Here is a 15,789-nt window from a genome sequence, read left to right as displayed (position 1 = left end):
CCACATCACCCTGTATATAGACTTCAGGAATCATCACTCTTTTGGGAGAAGAGAGATCAAGAGGCCTAGGAACACAGCAGAAATAGCTAGAAGCCATTGGAGATTCAGAGTCTCTGATATTAAATTTTCAGTTATATCTACAGGGATTGTTTGAATTGTTTCTTTTCCAGCCACAATGAATGAAATGTCCAGCTCATAATGCCCATCATAAGCATATCTCTCAGGCTTGCAAATTTCTAATTGGATAAAGCCTGTGGGAAAACAGGTTGTTAGTCTACGAGACTTCATGCTCAAAACCATTACCTTACATCCCTTGCAGTGCTTTGTAGAAGATAGTTACAAACCCCAGTATTTCAGCTGGTAAGTAATAATGATTTCCGGGTGAGCTTTAAAATTAGAAATAGTGTTTTGCAAACACAGCCTTAGACAGCTTCCAGTTTGAGGGGAGGTTGAGCACTTTAGAAGAATTGCTCTGTCTGTTAAAGCTGACTCTACTTAATCTCCTAAACATTAGTGTTTTAAAAGAGCCAGCAGATGAAGGGTGTGTGAGTCTGTTTCATGGATTATGCTAAGATTATGTACTTAGAGAATTTTGAAAGAGTTACTTGACCTTGAGAATTAGATCTGACCCTGAGTCACCTGATCAACTTTGCACATTTATTTAGTTTGTGGATTTAGCTGATGTTGAACAATCAACAAGGATCTAATATGTGTGATATTTTCGTTCTGTCTTCAGCTGCTATTTAAAACCAACAGTCTTGGTACTGAAAATGAGTTTTACTACCTCATTATTGAAAATATAAATGCTACAGTCTGTATTCCTCTAATTGGTGGTTAATGCTTTCCTAGTTCCTTACAGAGGATTATACTCAATTTTTTGTTTTATGAAAGTCAGCTGCTAAAATGAAAAGAGAAATATTTTCTGAGAAAGCTTCAAGAAAGACAGAAAAGCAATGTTGACTGCATGCCTGTAAGAAAAAGGGGGAGAGAGTGCATATACAAGTATTCAAAGTACGATAGCTAAAATTTGTCAAGAAATGAGTAAATGCTGTTACAGCAAACACCGTAATAGTAGGACTACCACTGGGAATTATTTTCTTGCTGGCAAAGCCTTGATGAGAAAAACAGCTCCGCAGACAGAATGAAGTAAGTATCCTTGACCCAAGAGTTTTTGGCAGCTAGAAGATGCCAGCTCCCTTTTTCCACTGCAAATGAACAGAGAAATTACTGAACAAAATTATGTCTCAACTGTCTCTCCTCAATATCATGCAGAACTAATTTTTTCCAGTGGCTGCTCTATTAAATTAAAAATGTCAGTGTCCGGCACATCATTAAAGAGAATTCTTGGGTGGTGCAGAAGGGTTTATTGACATGCTCTGTTGACTAAAATTCTTGTCTTTGGACTATTGTCAGCTGGGAGTGAAGAGAGGGTTAGAAGATTTGCCCCTTCTAACCAGCCTTCCTTTTGTAAGGTACTGCCTGTTACCCTAGTACCACAGAGCATTTATGCTTTTCTTGGTGTTCCTAAGCATTGAAGGGGAAGCATTAAACACAGTTACATAAGGAACATATGGAAGTAGATTTCAAGTGGTTGCCACTAAAATACTCTTTATGATCCAGGCTCCTTGGAATGTCTTTGATATGTGGTTGACATAAATTAGAGGCGTCAAGGGTCCTCCTAAGAAAGATCAGAGAGACTGCGAGCCTGGGTAAAGGCAGGCTTTCTTTTATGCCATTGATTATCTGAGTGCCTCCAGGCAATGTGTTTCAGTAGATGCAGAGCATTATTGATCCATACCATGAAAATAATCAAATTATTCATTTATCATTATACTACTGTTGCCATGACCTTTCTTTCTATCATGTTTTCTACCATCTAGCGTACACACTATGTATGCAATATGGTCTTTGCCTTAAAATAAATGTCATTATGTTGAGAAGTCTCATAAAAAATGCTGACTTTACTGTGAGATCATCATAATGAGGGCATATATTTAAGTTGGAAGTTTCCTAATAAGCAATTTAGCACATTTTTCAAGAGTTAAGTGTCACTAAGTAGCAGCATAATCACTATTTACAAATCACATACAGAAAAAAGTCAAATATTATTAAATGCCGATAGTCTTTCAGAACTATCCATAGTAGAATTTTGGTTTAGAAAACATGTTTATGCTTAGATACACAAAATCTAAATATGATTATCAATGTAAAAATAGTAGAGGAAAGGTTACTGAGCAAATGCCTCTTCTTTTTTCTTGATTTTCCCTAGCACCTCCATGACTCAGGCAAATTTGGCTTTTCCTGCACTACACAGGAGTGGTGTCTTAGACCTGTAGAGAGCTCTGAACAAACTAGTACTACTAGAAAGGTGCAGGCCAGTGTGCACACATAGGCATAAGTCTTGATAGCAACTTAACTGCCAAAGTACAGCAACTTGTCCAGGAAAATCAGCACTCAGCAAGGCTTATGAGATACCATTATATAGATGTGTTAATATAAATTATTGCTTCAGTTTTCATGTATAGCTCAGAAAATGCTAGCTTGATCTCTACAGGAGCCTGCATTGTACAGCATACATACAGTGAGTTGCATACCATTCTTTTTCTGTACCAGATAGGCTCCTGAGAGACTTTGATCCAGACTTCCAAAAGTATTGAGATGTTCAGAAAGGAGACCCTAAATACAGCTCCTGTATTTTGGACAATGAAATTACCCAGTTGTCTGTGTACAAGCGTAAACACATACTTGGAAACTGCTGGGACTGTTCACCCTTCTTGTCTTTCTCACAGTAGAGGGTATCAACTGTGTGCAAACATATATTTGTGTGCGTATGCATGCGTGGATCTGTACAGCTGCCTGACAGCACTTGGATCTGCACAGGTCATGTGTTTCATAAAAAGAAAATGTTGCCAGTCTGAGTCTCCACTTCTTTTGAACGCAGTAAGAGAGAAAACCAGTAGTTATTTAGGGCCCAAGCAAGATATGTCAGAGTTTGGATATTGCAAAAGGCATAAAAAACATAGTATTTTCTCTTTTGCATTCTGGTGTTACTTTCTATGTTGACGCTGTGCCCTGCTCGCAGGAGCAGTAAGCCAGGCCTCATTCCCTCATGTCGCCTCTTTCCAATGCTCTGGCAGCACAGCAAAACCACAAACTCCCAGTTTCTCTGCATAGAAGAGTGCTGCACTACTGTGGACTACAGCCCAAATTTATGGTTTGGGACTTGACATGGGTGTATGGGAATACGTGACTGGTTTGTATACTGCCCAGGTACACTGAAGCGCTGATTTATTACCTCAGTAAACACCAAGAAAGGCCTAGATTTGTCTTCAGAACCAGGGGTTATATTGAGGTCACTTTAGTTCAGTGCCCTCACAGAAGAACATGACTATCAGTTCTTCAAATCAAATTTTAATTGTAGCCCCATATTGTTTTTATCACAGCTTAAGAAAGTATATGTTTTAAAGTATAATTCATCCTTTCCTTTAAATACTTAAAATACTAAGAGAAGTGAGATGGTATAGGGTACTTTCTTTTCTCCCACAAACCCTAACATTCCGAAGAGCCATACTTGCACCCTAAGGGCATAAAATGATGCCTGCATCAGATTCATAGATTACAATCTACGTGTCTTAAGCTCTTTTTTCTGAACACAAATCTGTACATTCCTACCCCTAAAATGATCTCTATCATATTTACTTATGGTAATTACTTAATTAATTATTTCCAAATATTTTGTATTTCATATTTCCAAAATAAATCATAGAAATAGGACAATGTTCTGTATGCTATTTACTGCTAGAGCTCATTTTAAAGATGCCTTTGTAACGCTTCTTTATTGTGCTTTCACAACCTTAATGGCTTTAGGTAATGGCGATTTGAGATCTTCACCTTTGTGGAAAATGGCTATGTATCACCTAGGAAATAGTGGCTAAAAACTTGATCGTTTTTTCTGGCTGATGGCTTAGCTGGTTGTGCAATGTGTCGGGATAATCTTCCTGTGGAGTTTGCAACTTTTTTCACATAGATTTTTGTCTTTCAAGATCCTTTTGCTATAGCAGTGGTGCTGTTTGCAATGGTTATCAGCAGTGCTACCACATAAATGCAGAAGATGTTTTGGGGGAAAATATGCAGACAAATGACACTGAAAAACAGAGGCCTCAAAGTGCAACATTCACAGCTATATGTGACTGAAATGAAGTGAGTTTGACAAAGCTGGCTGTGAATGGATACACAGCTTCAGTTGATAAATCATCATGGCCTTTATTCCTTGCTTTTTTCTTTCTTTCTTTTTAGAAAAGAAAAGAAAGAATATTTCCTGTTATATTTTTACTGAGATGTTAAAGCATAGAAATTGATGGGTAGTACAACTAACAAAAAAAGACAAACTCTTTTATATTACTGTGGAGAGTAAGGAAGATATATGACCCTTTAAAATTAAAAAGGTGCATTAAGAAATCCTTTGCATGTTAAGTATGAGTAAGATTTTGAGAAAACCAGTAGATTTGTAAAATAATTTATCACTTATCCTTTTATAAAATCTGGTTTTTAAAACATGTACATATATCTGCTGTGCAAACTGCATGTCATTAGCCTAATTGGGATGCAGCTCCTGTTGTATATAAGGAAATGCCAGCTAGCGAAAAAGCTTACCAACTCTTAGGTACCAAAAAAATCTGTGAATCCCATTAGAAGAAAACTACAGTTAATCTTGCTAACCTACAACAAAAGAAAATTAACATTTATTTCACTTTTGTTTTCAATACAGTTTTAAGAGACTTGAACAATACGTTTTTTTCATAGCTAACTAGAATAACAGATCCTGCACTTTTGTGAACGAAAGCATCTGCTAACATATATAAAAAAAATCTTTATGGAAATTGAACTTCTTCTATTTCTACTTTAACTGTTTCTTTACTAAAAGATTTTTAACTTACGGGCTGATCTTTCAGCCATGTATCCCTGACAGTAGTATGAAGATAGAATCTTCCCGAGGTAATGACTCTTTCCTTATTTTTAAAAAGCAACTACCTGACAATGTCATACTGTAACAGAAAGGTGGGTCCTCAGGTACAGAAGTGGTTCAAAATCAGGATGAGGCCAGCCATCAAGGAATGCATTTTTCCTTGTGAAGTGGTCAGCATTTTTATGCTTTAAAAAAAAACAGAGAGAAAAGATTTTTAGAAGCATTGTCCCCTGGAACTTCCAGGCATTTTTGCCAGCTGGCAACTTTTCAAGAATCATTTCTCTGTTAATTTCACAGGCCGTCATTTTGACAAGCATTACAATAAGGTGCTCAAATTATTGTTCATGTAGCAGAATAGGAAGGAAAATATTCAATGCTATTAATTCAACAGACATAAAGTAATCTGAAAGAATATTTTTCTCTATATAAATAAACAGTCATTTCACTGAATAGGGGTCTTTTAGGAACTGCAATTTTTACGAGAAAGAAGAAAGCAACACACAGAGTTTCATCATAAATTTGTAATACTTATGGCACTGTAATATTTTTACCTTGAAATCTTGTATAGGTGGAGTCTAGAAGTTGTTCATCTGTTTGAAATGAACAGGATTAGCAAACCAACCAACGAGGCAAACTAAAAGGTTCCTTTGGAATGGTTTCTCTGATTTAATAGAAAATTAAACCTTTACAATAAGAAGAGAGAACTGAGAATGAAAACTTTATCACTTATACAACTTCAATATTGTGTTGGCAGTAATGATTAGGACAGCAAATCCTGAAGTGATGGCTTTGCTAGAAAACTATGCCAACTCACACCGACGTGAAATGGATTATTTTGTTACTGTGCAGTAATGCAATGACTACAGCAATTGTGGGTTACTGGCAGTTTGATGCAATAGCATTCACCTCTGTAAACAACCACAAGTGTGAATTTCACCCTTTTATGACTCTACCTTTCTGACAAGATTTAACCAAAGAACTTGTTAAGGGGCTATGCTCCACAAGAAACCTTGCTACATTTTCTGAAAATCTTCTAGAAATGCTACCATTGAATATTAGAAGGTTTGTGTATTCTGTTTATTTCACTTCACATGGCAGAAAGTATTTAAGATATTTCTGCTTATGCCCTCCTTCCCCGTTACAAAGGTGTGGGAAATTAATTGCTAAGATTTAATGCAATTAAGTTGCTTAATGTCATGGTATTAATAGTACATTAGAATGTACTTGTCAATTTCATTATTTATGAGTCCACAAATACAGTGTTTGGAAATGTGCGCATGTGTGCTTTTCTTTGCTTAAATTGTAAGTGACTTTATTTGGACTATAGAAAATTGTGCTAATATTAGTAGTGCTGTTATTTTATTAAAGTACTAAACAAAGGTTCTGCCCCTGGGCATGAGGACAGTCACTGAAACTCTGTGGAATATGTCTGCCTTATCCGATCAAGTGCATTTCACAAAAAACGTTTCCAGAAATCTTTAATTTTGTTATGGCTACAGGCAACAGTTATAATTAGGCCACCTGAGAATATAATTCATTATATTATTAGCAGACAAAAAAATCAAACAAAGTGCACTTTTTGTAAGATATTGACTTGAAGAAGCAAACTACAGCTTAAAAAGAAAGTGTTTATGAAAATGTCCTAATAACTGCAAGTATATATATTTTGGGTTTTATTGTTAAAATATTAGAGAAATTGGAACATAAAATTTGTCTCTCCACAATCCATCGTTATAGATACACACAATGACTATGGAGTTATTTATTTGTCTGCTACATACAAAGTTGGCTGGTTGTTTCATACAGAGACAGAAATAGACACAAGTTTCAATACCCCAGTGTTGCGATACCACTCTATAAGCAAAAATGTCAATAACGTTATAGGAAAGACCTTTTGGAACAAAGCATTTGCATTTCTTACTGTAGAATTGGTTTTGTGATTCTTTATATGTAGAAATAAAATCGTAATACTTGCATCCTGTTATCCTGTATTATCATCTGTATGGCAGGCTGAAAATATTTTGGCATGAATGTTACTTCTCACCTGGTAACTTTTCCCTAGAATTCTTTACAAGTTTGAGATTTCTAAAATTAAGCTAGCAGTTCTATATATTATTAATGCCTTTCCACACAGATATTGCAGACTAACCTATTATAATGTGGTTTTGGGTTTTTTTATTCATGACTAGCCTATAAAGTTATATAATTCAATATACCAAGTTTTGTTGTCCTCAGAAGGAGCGTGCCCGTGATGTGAGTGCTCTCCAAAATCAGCTAGCTGCATGCCTGTGCCGACGTCTAAGTTAGACACTATGCAAAAATTGTTTCAGCAGTCCATCCCTGGACAACGTAATGAACTGCAGAGGAGCATAGGCAAGTTTTCCTAAGAAGTTCTAATAGTGCACCTTTGCACTAATCCAGTTTTGCAAGTCTGGGGTTTTTGCATGTGAGCCTAGGTTGGTGGGGGCTTGTTTCTTTTAATTATATGGCTGTTATTAACAGCTGTATTATTTCAGTTATTAACTTGGAAAAAAATAACTTTTTCTTTTCGATTACCAAATGAATTGGATGTTATTCTTAAGCTTTTCTTTATAAAGTAAACCTTTTAGATTAACAGTGAATGCTTCTTCACTATGTAGAGCAGCAGTTCAGGTGGCATGTCTGCTCTCCCTTTTCAGTATTGCTGTAAATGACAAAACACAGACGTTCCTGAGGCATTCAAGTAGCTTTAGAATCAGAACTGTATTTTGAGACTGCCTTTGATACACCTGTAGGAGGAGGGTTTGCGATCAGCAGGCAGTCTTACAGTTCCCCTTATAAATATAGTAAAAAAGTTTTCTCATTTAAAACCAAAGTTTTTTAAAGATCCCTGATGTGCCACTTGGTATTACAATCCAAGAGAAGATCTTCTGATCATGATATCAGCTAAAGGCAAGTTAACTGGAAGTGATTTGGAAAGTCCTGTTTAGAAAGTGTCCTTAAACATCTTTTCCTTATTTGTGAATTATAGAATCATAGAATAGTTTTGGTTGGAAGGGACCTTTAAAGGTCGTCTAATTCACACTACCTGCGGTAAGCAGGGTCATCTTTGACTCAGTCAGGTTGCTCTGAACCCCATTCAACCTGCCCTTGAACGTTTCTAGGGATGGGGCATCTACCACCTCTCTGGGCATCCTGTTTGAGTATTTTACCACCCTCACTGCAAAAAGTTTCTTCCTTGTATTTAGTCGGAATCTGTTCTGTTTCAGTTTAAAACTGGTACCCCTTGTCCTACTAAAATGTTTGTTTACTGAAAGGCAGCAATAATGTCTCCCTGGAGCCTTCTCTTCTCCAGTCTAAACAGCCCCAAATCTCTCAGCCTTTCTTAATGGGAGAGGTGTTCTATCCCTTCTCTTACATTGGGAGGGACTTTGCTTCCCTAGTTCCTGCCTTGCAGTCTATCCACTCAAGAGGTATGGGAAGAGAGGCACCCAGTGAAGACTGAGGAAAAAGAGTTGTTGAAAGATCCACTTCAACTGATATTTTCAATTGTAATCACACATTTATCTTATCAGGATTAGGAAAACTTGACTCCCTTGAATTTAATAAGATCTGTCCTGGAAACATAATGGAAGCAAAAGGTAAACAAAAATAGATCCTAGTCCTTTGGAATCCAAAAATCCTGATTTTTGAACCTAGAAATAAAAGAAAATGGTGCTGAGATTATCACTAGAATTCTGTCAAACAATATGTCATATTTAAAAGCAACCATTTATTCTTGCAGTTTGAATTTTCCATGAGAACTCATGGAAGACGGCACAAAAGAAATTACTCGTGGTGGTCTGTGGCAGATATAAGTGCTGTACCAGATCAGTAAATACTGACAGACAGGATGAGAAAGTCTAGCACATCAGGCCAAAAATCTGAGTGAATATTTTTCTGTGCATAGGTCATTCATTGAAAACTCTTGTTTCGGTTTATCCTGAACCTGAAAAATCAGTTAATAAATGCCAGTTAGTTTATTCTGGGAAAAATATTTATAGTCTGGAGGGGGTTTTAAGCCTTTTGTAGGTAGATTGTTTTACCTAAATGAGAGAAAGATTTTTGAACACCATTGTCCTGTTTTTCTCAGTATTTCGCACACATTATTTGTATACCTAGTAGAGTGAGAACAGAGTCCTCCAAAGGAGCACTCCCAAAGCCCTTTTGTGAAGGTTCTTCCAATTCACATGAACTAGATGAGTATTCATGTTCTTCTTTCCCACATGAATTCCAGATTGTCACATGAGGACATGTGACGGATATGAGGACGATATTTAAATACTCTCTGCACAACCATACTATCATCACCAGAGGAAATTTAGGAGGTCCCACACCAGATAACATTAGTCACAAAGTCAAGTATACTCTCCTGGGAAGTAGGTTATATATGTTCATATGTCTTTAAGCAACAAGGATTCAAAATTGTGACTTCCAAGTAACTGCTGTAATTAAGAGAAGATGTTATTACTTGCTTCTGCCAGTTTCCAAAACCCATCTTCTTTTTTTTTTTTTTCTTAACTCTATTCCTTGCCTGGAATAAATTTTTATTTTAGCAAGAAAAAATGAGTTTAAAACCAATCTTTGTTTTTGTTTTCTTTTTCTATTTGACGACCAGGATTCACACAAACCTATTGCTTTGACTGTTAATGATAAGGGCTGCATTCTTTTATTATGTCTTAAAATATAATTGAAAGGATATTCAAATTCAAGGGAATTCTAGTCTAACTAGTTTATCTTCAGACAGGAGTCTTTCTTTTGACAATTCGAAAGATGAAGATTAATGAAAGTTCTGTGGAAGAAAAATTAAATATTTTAAAGTGTGTTAAGATGTGAAGATTTTTAGTTTCTCTTCATTGAAGACTGTTCAGGCTCAGGAGGGAAAATTGCTAAATTGCTCTGTTTATGTAATGAATTTATTTTGGGAATGGCATACAGTACTTTCATTTTATGACCAGCCAGACTGCATCTTAACAAAGAGACAGAAGCTTGTCGTCTAATGGTTAGACGTAAGACTTCTTTTCGTCTTAATCTTTATCATTCATGGAAATGATGACAAGGGTACTAAGGGAGTTGGTTTGATATTATTTATCTTGTTCATTAACAAAGAACAACATTTTAATTTCTCTGTTTTCCTACCTTTTAGATAGTGCAGTTTTAGTCGAATACTACAGAAAGTTTACAGTACTACAAATTTTATCCTGGTTTAGTGTTTGACTTGACTTTTCTCATGGTCAAAGAAAAGCTTTCAAAATCTTCTGATAGGAAATCGTATGTGGCATAACTGATCAAATTTGTTTTTCATCTTAGGATCCGTGTAGGTTGTCCACTGCCAAACAGAATCTTTTTTCTCCCTTTTTTGTTGTGTAACCTTGCTTTGAATTTATTTTGTCCAGCATAATTTTAATTATTTGCTGTTACTTTCTTAGGATTAAAAATATTTACACAACAAAAAATGACTTATATTAAAACATTTATCATGAAGTTTGGTAGGAAAATTTTTTTCTCTCATGAGAGTAATTTTTTTAAATCAAAGTAATTTCTTTCTGTAATAGTTACGGTTCCAGATGTGTAGGTAAGATTGTCATTACTTTGCTGTTTAATACCACTTAAGTTGTTTTCTAGCATCAAACTAATAATTCGAAATGTTCCTTAGACACTATAGCAAAAAAGCAGAACTTTCTACTATTGAGATTTTGGTCATAAAATAGCTGATTTTGTCCATGTTGCTTCTGCAGTGGTTTTACCTATCTTCTGCATGCTTCTGTTTGTTTTGTAACTGTATTTGGCACTCAAAAGCTTCCTTCTCCGGTTTAGTAAAGTAGTGTTAGCGATTACTAACAATTACATTAAATATTATTTTATGCAGTAATATTTGTATTAGAAAAACTTAGGACAAGTGGCAAGTGCTAGATAGTTTACCATAGATTTATTCATAGGTTTCAAGGCTAAAAGATACTATTGTAACATCATCTGTCTTCTTGAGTATTGTAGGTCATGCTATTTTACTTGGGGTGGCCTTGTAGGAAATATATTAGTTTATATCTAGCTAGACTGTAACTTCTGTAATTTTGTTCAGCCTTGAGTCAAAGACTCCAGGACATGGAGTTCACCTGTCTTCCTGTGTTTGAACATCATCTTTGTAACAAATTTGCTTTATTTCTTTCTTGTACATTAAACCTGCTTATTATATTTGCTCTAAAACCATAATATTCAAACTATTGTAACAAATAAAGGCAAACAGGTATGTGTCAGATCATAGTAATCTCTATCTACTAGTAATATTTGCAGCTATCTAGTAGATAAAGTCTCTAAGTTTCTCATTAAGAAAGAGCAGAATCAGCAGCTATATGTGGTAAGCATCTTCTTTGTGGCTGAGTTAACCATTAAAAGAAGTTTCTGGTAGTATGATAGATACTGCCATGACTTTCTTCACCACAAATTTAAAGAAAGTAGGTTTGACTATTTCTGAATAAGCAAAAAGGAGCAGATATTGCTACTTTAGGGGATTCTTCCCTTCCAAGTAATATTTCTATGAAGTGTTGCTGACAGTTTGGAAGTATGTATTCAGCATTAAATATCAAATATTTTTGAGGACTTGAGCCATCTCTGATTTCATCTTGATTTATTAGAAGTCACTTTTTTTTTTTTGAGCACTGGAAAATGTTACTATAATATAGTAATTTGCCAAAAGAGTACAGTTTGTGCTATGAAGGGAAGTTAAGCCAGTTTTCTATCCAAGTCAGTCTCAGCTAGATGAAACTTCCAATGAAGATTGACTGTTTCTGTTATCAAAGTAGAAAAGCTGGATATTAAACCTTTCATTTATCCTTGTCATTGGGTGCAATCACTGTTCAGAGGATGCACTCCTTGTTATCTTCTAAGGACAAAAATATTATGAGATACTGTGATCACTGTCCTTTAAAATAATACTCCCAAGATGGATCGTTGTAATCGTAGTAAACATTTTACTCCAGTTTTTTTTTACTTTTGGCCTTGAACGTGGAACACTGTGGGGAAGAAAGCAAAAGATTATATCAGTCGTACATCATACTAATCTAGGTGGTTCAATATTTAAATGTAGTATCGATACATTTTAAAATGCCCAAGAGTTCAGCAAAGATTTCAAAGGGAGCTACATAGAAGCTATGGTTCTTAAGTTACTATTTTATTTATCTAAAGACTGAAGAAAGCTGTCTGCTTCTGTGATATGAACTGCAATCGGCTTAAAAATAATTGACAAATTAATCCCCTCACATGCTGCAGTTGTAAAGGTGTTAGATTTAGCTAGGCTTGTCTGATTGGCTTGTCTAATGTAAAATAAAAGTTCTACCTTTGATGTCTAAGATTTAGGAGGGGCATCCCAAACACAACAAGCTTGTATGTTTTAATTATTGATCCCACCATTTCTTCCCACAAAACCCTTTGTGCAGTGTTAGGTTTACACCAAAAGACTAAACTAAAAATGCCTATCAGTCATGTATTTGAAGACCTGCAAGACTTTTAACCTTTGTTAAAGTTGACCTATATTTGTGTTTGGTAAATTGTTCAAGTGATTTACCTGCAATATAGACTAGTCTGCATTCTTTTCCTCATATTTAGTCATGTCATCTCTCATTTTTCATTTCAACCACATCAGTGGCTACCATACAGTGCAAATTCATTTCAGGAGGGTTAATTGTGAAGTTACTGCTTATTATGTATAAAAGTGTCATAACTGTGGCATATATTAATTAATATATGTAATCAATTTTCATTATCCAAAGCCAAGAAAATAGTACATTTCAAAGCTATGTCTGCTTGAGTGAGTTTGAATAAATATTCTTCTATTTGCAGATAGAAATCTATTACTCTGGGAAGCACTTTCTTAAACAGGATGGTTTTTCTTTGAATAGTTAGATTTGGGGCTGCAATAGCAAAGCGTGGAATGAAGCGCGTTTAATTGATTGTTAAACATTTTGCAGTTTTCCAGACAAAGCTATTTTCAAATGGAGATTGTTTGCCTTTCCTGTTGCTTTCAGTTGCAAATAATCAAAGAGTGTTTACTAGAATGCTATATAAAACTTCTTCCTTTACAGTAAATTCAAAGTCTGGTTTTCTTTCTCTAATAGAACATTACATAGTGTATATTTGGTTTATGATACTGGCACCCAAACCTATAGTATAAGTGAAGACACCAATCCTGCAAGCCCTCTGAGAAGTCAGAAGTTCGATCATTCATTTAGCTTGTATAATGTTGCCATTTTTATTCAATTTTTGCGCATCACAGATTCTTTTCTTCAATTGCAGGTGAATGAAGCCACAGTGGAGCAGCTAGTGCAGCAGTATCCACATATAACCTTCAGTACTGTACTACAGGATTGCAAGAGGACATTGGAACGGGCTTATCAAATGGGCTGGACACCCAATATGTCTACTGCCTCTTAAGCTCCTATACCAACATGACAGTTCATGCTGCATTCAGTAGATATAATGGGGATTGCAGAGGGTTCACAACCTTTCATACGATGCAATATAATTGTGAGTTTACAGAGGTTACTGTAAAATGGCAAAATCTGTACACTGACTAATGTACTGTACAACTATGTACTAATATTGAAGCAAATCTTTAAAAATACATCGTATTTTTGTTTGCATAAAAGATATGAAAGTCTTTGACTGATTTCTTTAAGCGTATTCCTACTAGTTCTTGGGATAGTTTGAGTTATAGGAAATGTTCAGCTTGTTTTCCTCTATTTACTTTACTTTGCCGTGGTCAAATATGTTTCCTTCCATTTCTATATGGTAACTCAGTGCTAGCACCAGTGCAGTTGATCAACTATGACTATGTTGTTATGTTGCTGAATTGGGAAATTCAGATGAATGGGTATAAGCCAATAACAGGATTCCTCTCGTTTCCTGTGTGCTTGTTATTTTACAACAGAACTTATAATGCAAGGAATGCTTACCTATAGAAGCCCATCTAAACATGAGTCCTGTCATGGATATAATTTTATAGGATCACATACTTTGCAATACAGCGTATGGAAGAAAATACCAAAAGTAAATACATAAAATGATTAATTTTTTGTGTGTCACATTGCATTCTAAGGAATTCAATTTGATGTGGGGATAGTGAAAATAAAGGCATTGCAGCTTCAATTTGAAGTTGCATTAACTTTTAGAGTATTATAATTTGTTTAAGAATATATTCAGGTGTGTAACACTGGATACTTGTTTTTAAAGGTTATGGCATTTTAATCCAAAGTATGAAATGCTTAAGCTTCAGCTGAAGTGTTGTCATTATTGTCAAATTTTTTTGCTAATCTAGAAGGTCTAATGCAGCATAACCTAGAAGCTTGTTTAGTATGGCTGTATAACTTCCTGTAAAATTGTTTGTTGATTTCCATAGCCTAAGTTTTTACAACAGAAACATCAGCTCACAATAATTCCAGTCAGGGTGTTGAATGTTTTCTTAATAGAATTTTCAAAATGGGGATGAACTGATTTCTCTGGCAAAAATATATGGTAAAGTTGTTTTGTTTTTTTTAATAAGTGGTAAATACATGTGAACACGTGTAATGCTAGGCTTTTTCTTTACTCCAAAATGGCTACAATATTTTCAGAATAAAGCCAATGGATTTTATTGCAGATACAGTACAGAATTTTAGTTATTTTTCTTTCAATGTCTTTTTATGAGTGCATTAAAACTATTCACACGTTTGTAAGTATCTATTTTTTCGTGAAACCTTTGATCTTGCACTGGGTTTTAATAAAAGAAAGAAGAAAGATGTGGTGTCTTCTGTTTATCTGTGCTGCCAACTGTACTTAGACTATTATAACAGAAAAACTGAAATCACTATCCTTGAATATGCAGAACTCACCTGGGCATGGTCCTGAGAAAGTGATTCAAGCTGGCCCCATTTTGAGTGTCAGAGTTTAACTAGATGACCTCCACAGATATTTTTCAATCTAAAATAATCTATGATTTTAAGTTTATATATATGTTATGGATCTTGTTGGTCATAGTTGAGTGTCTATGGGTATAAGTCAGTGGAACACCCAATAAGGCAGATATCATGGTGGAAGTCTGCTATAGACCGCCCAGTCGGGAAGAAGAGATCGATGAGATATTCTACCAGCAACTGGTAGAAGTCTCACAGTCACTAGCCATTGTTCTTCAACTTACCACATGCCTTCTGGAAGTATAATATAGCAGAGAGGAAGCAGTCTGGGAGGTCCCTGGAGTGCATGGAAGAGAACTTCCTGAAGCAGCTGGTGAGCAAATCTACTAGGGAAAGTGCCCTGCTGGACCTGCTGTTTGTGAACAGAGAAGGCCTTGTGGGAGATGTGATGGCTGGAGGATGCCTGGGGCATAGCGATGATGAGATGATAGAGTTCTCAGTTCTTTGAGAAGTAAGGAGGGGTTCAGCAGAACTGTCACCTTGAACTTCTAGAGGGCAGACTTTGAACTGGTCAGAATGCTGGTTGATAAGAGTTCCCTGGGAGGCAGTATTAAAAGGCAAACGAGCCCAGGAGGGCTGGATGCTCTTCATGAAGGAAATCCTGGCAGCGCAAGAGCAGGCCATCCCCATGCGCCAAAAAATGAGCCGTTGGGGAAGAAAACCAGCCTGGATGAGCAGAGAGATCTGGGTGGATCTCAGAAAAAAAGAGGAAAGTCTGTGAACTTTGGAAGAAGGGGCAGGCATCTCAGGACTACAAGGATGAAGTGAGATCATGCAGAGAGAAAATCAGGAGGTCTAAATCCCAACTAGAATTTAAATTGGCCTCAGTGCCAGGAATGGTCATGGGGCAGATTGTCTTGA

The 15,789-nt window shown here is 35.8% G+C and overlaps 1 protein-coding gene across 1 annotated transcript in view; it reads left to right on the top strand.

The window, feature by feature from the left end:
- Window positions 1-13,931, top strand: part of FBXL17 (F-box and leucine rich repeat protein 17) — a 272,702-nt gene extending 258,771 nt beyond the window's left edge. Inside the window, exon 9 of the mRNA XM_054054142.1 lies at window positions 13,274-13,931. Coding sequence (XP_053910117.1) covers window positions 13,274-13,411 — 138 coding nt within the window. The 3' untranslated portion in view covers window positions 13,412-13,931. The remainder of the gene's footprint in view (window positions 1-13,273) is intronic.
- Window positions 13,932-15,789: the final 1,858 nt, after the last annotated feature.

The sequence above is a fragment of the Cuculus canorus genome, chromosome Z (assembly GCF_017976375.1).
Source record: "Cuculus canorus isolate bCucCan1 chromosome Z, bCucCan1.pri, whole genome shotgun sequence".
Classification (NCBI taxonomy): domain Eukaryota; kingdom Metazoa; phylum Chordata; class Aves; order Cuculiformes; family Cuculidae; genus Cuculus; species Cuculus canorus.
This window is presented reverse-complemented; position numbering and strand designations above follow the sequence as displayed.